Raw genomic sequence first — 1747 nt, 5'->3', positions numbered from 1 at the left:
CCCGGGCGGCACCGAGCCCGCCGAGCCGCGCCCGCACCGCCGCGCCCCCGGGCGCCAGCCGTGTTGTTGTGGCCGCCGCCGCTCGCGGGGGCCGCCTCCCCTCCGCTCGGATCTATTGTCACCAGCACCAGCACCCCCTCCTCGCCACAATTAATACGATGAATTTGCCATGATTGATCCGTATTAATAGCTGGGGTGGGTGGGCGTGTTTTTGGGGCTCTTTTTTTCCTCCCCTTTTTCTCTTTTTCCTTTTTTTTCCTTCTTTTTATTGTTTGGTTTTGTTTTTGGAGGGGCCGGGCTGGGATCTGATCTCCACTCCCGAGTCCATCCCTGGTCGGTGCCTGAGAAAATTGCATCTGGATGCATCGTTATTATTATTATTGTGTTTGATCCAGGGAGATAAAGGAGGAGGGGGAGAGGAGTGCGTGTTGGTGGGGAGGGGAAGGCTGCACCCTTCCCTGCACACACACACGCAGACAGAAAGGGAGTTCTGTACATCTACATACATATTTTTCCCCCCCGGAACTTCTTTTAGTTGGGGAGGAAAGGAAGAAAGAAAATAAATTTTGTGCAAGGAAATACTCTCAGCTCCCTCCTTCCAGCGGGTCTCCTTTCTTTATTTTTTCTCCCTTCTTCTCAACCTTTTTTCCTCTCTTTCGAAGATCCTCGCCCTCCCAGCCCCTTGATCAAAGCATTCCGCTATTCTGATTTATTGCCTGCTTGGTGAGGCTTTTTTTTTTTTTTTTTTCTTTTCTCCCCGGGGCTTTTTTTTTTTTTTTTTTTTTTTTTTTTTTTTTTTTTTTTACAAAGGCGACCTGAGATCAGCCATTACTTTCCTTGGCTCGCTTATAGGAATCTCTTACATTTGGTGCTTGCTGCTGGTGGTGGTGGAACCGCACTCGGATTCTTTCATCCCCCCCACCCCCTTGCTGTCCTCTCCTCCCTCCCTTTCTCCTTCCCTCTCTCCCTCCCTCCCTCCCCCGTTATTCCGCCGGGGGAGCCGGATTTGTGGCTGCGGTGGGGCGGGGGGGGACGAGAGCGAGAGGGAGAGCCGGCGAGAGACATGGATGGCCCGGCGCGATGCAACGGGCTTCGGAAGAAGCGGCGATCGCGGTCCCAGCGCGACCGGGAGCGGCGAGCCAAAGGCGGGCGGCGCGGCTGTGCCGCCGGCGGGGCCGCCGGCCCCGGGGCCGCCGCGCTCTCCTCCTCGGGCTCGGAGAAGGAAGACAATGGGCCCCCGCCGCCGTCCCGGCCGCGGCCCCCCCGGAGGAAGCGGCGGGAGTCCTCCTCGGCCGAAGAGGACATTATCGACGGTTTCGCGATGTCCAGCTTCGTCACTTTCGAGGCGCTGGAGGTAGGAGCGGCGGCGCTTTGTGTGCGCCTCATTGTGTGGGGGCAGCGGCGGGGGAGCCCCCGCGGCGCCCCCCGGACACCCCCCCGCCCCTGACCCCGGTCCCCGGGCCGGCCCGCCGGGGGTGCCCTCGGGGGCGGTCCCGCCGCCCCCTCCCCGTCCCCGGGGTGCCCCGCTGCCCTCCCTTCTCCCTCCTGCCGCCGACACCTGCAGCCCGGCGCGCCGCTCCCGGCGGGCGGCGGGGCCGGGGCCATCCCCCCGCGCGGGGAGCGGGGAGTTGTGCGCGGTCCCCCGGCGGCGCTTCCCTTCCCCTCCCCTCCCACGGATCAAACTTTTCTCGCGCCGCCGTGGCCCGGCGGGGCCGCCCACTCGTGTCCGCGGGGCCGCGGGGGGGGG

General features: G+C 62.7%; 1 protein-coding gene across 2 annotated transcripts in view; it reads left to right on the top strand.

Moving 5' to 3' along the window:
• The first annotated feature begins 923 nt into the window (after window positions 1–923).
• AUTS2 (activator of transcription and developmental regulator AUTS2) overlaps window positions 924–1747 on the top strand; it is a 768072-nt gene continuing 767248 nt past the window's right edge. For both annotated transcript variants that reach the window (XM_041425047.1, XM_041425045.1), the window contains exon 1: window positions 924–1354. In XM_041425047.1, coding sequence (XP_041280981.1) covers window positions 1064–1354 — 291 coding nt within the window. In that variant the 5' untranslated portion in view covers window positions 924–1063. The remainder of the gene's footprint in view (window positions 1355–1747) is intronic.

Source organism: Onychostruthus taczanowskii, unplaced genomic scaffold (genome assembly GCF_017590055.1).
Source record: "Onychostruthus taczanowskii isolate IOZ18803 unplaced genomic scaffold, ASM1759005v1 scaffold86, whole genome shotgun sequence".
NCBI classification, from domain to species: Eukaryota; Metazoa; Chordata; class Aves; order Passeriformes; family Passeridae; genus Onychostruthus; species Onychostruthus taczanowskii.
The sequence above is the reverse complement of the archived record's forward strand: the minus strand, read 5'-3'. Positions and strand labels throughout refer to the sequence as shown.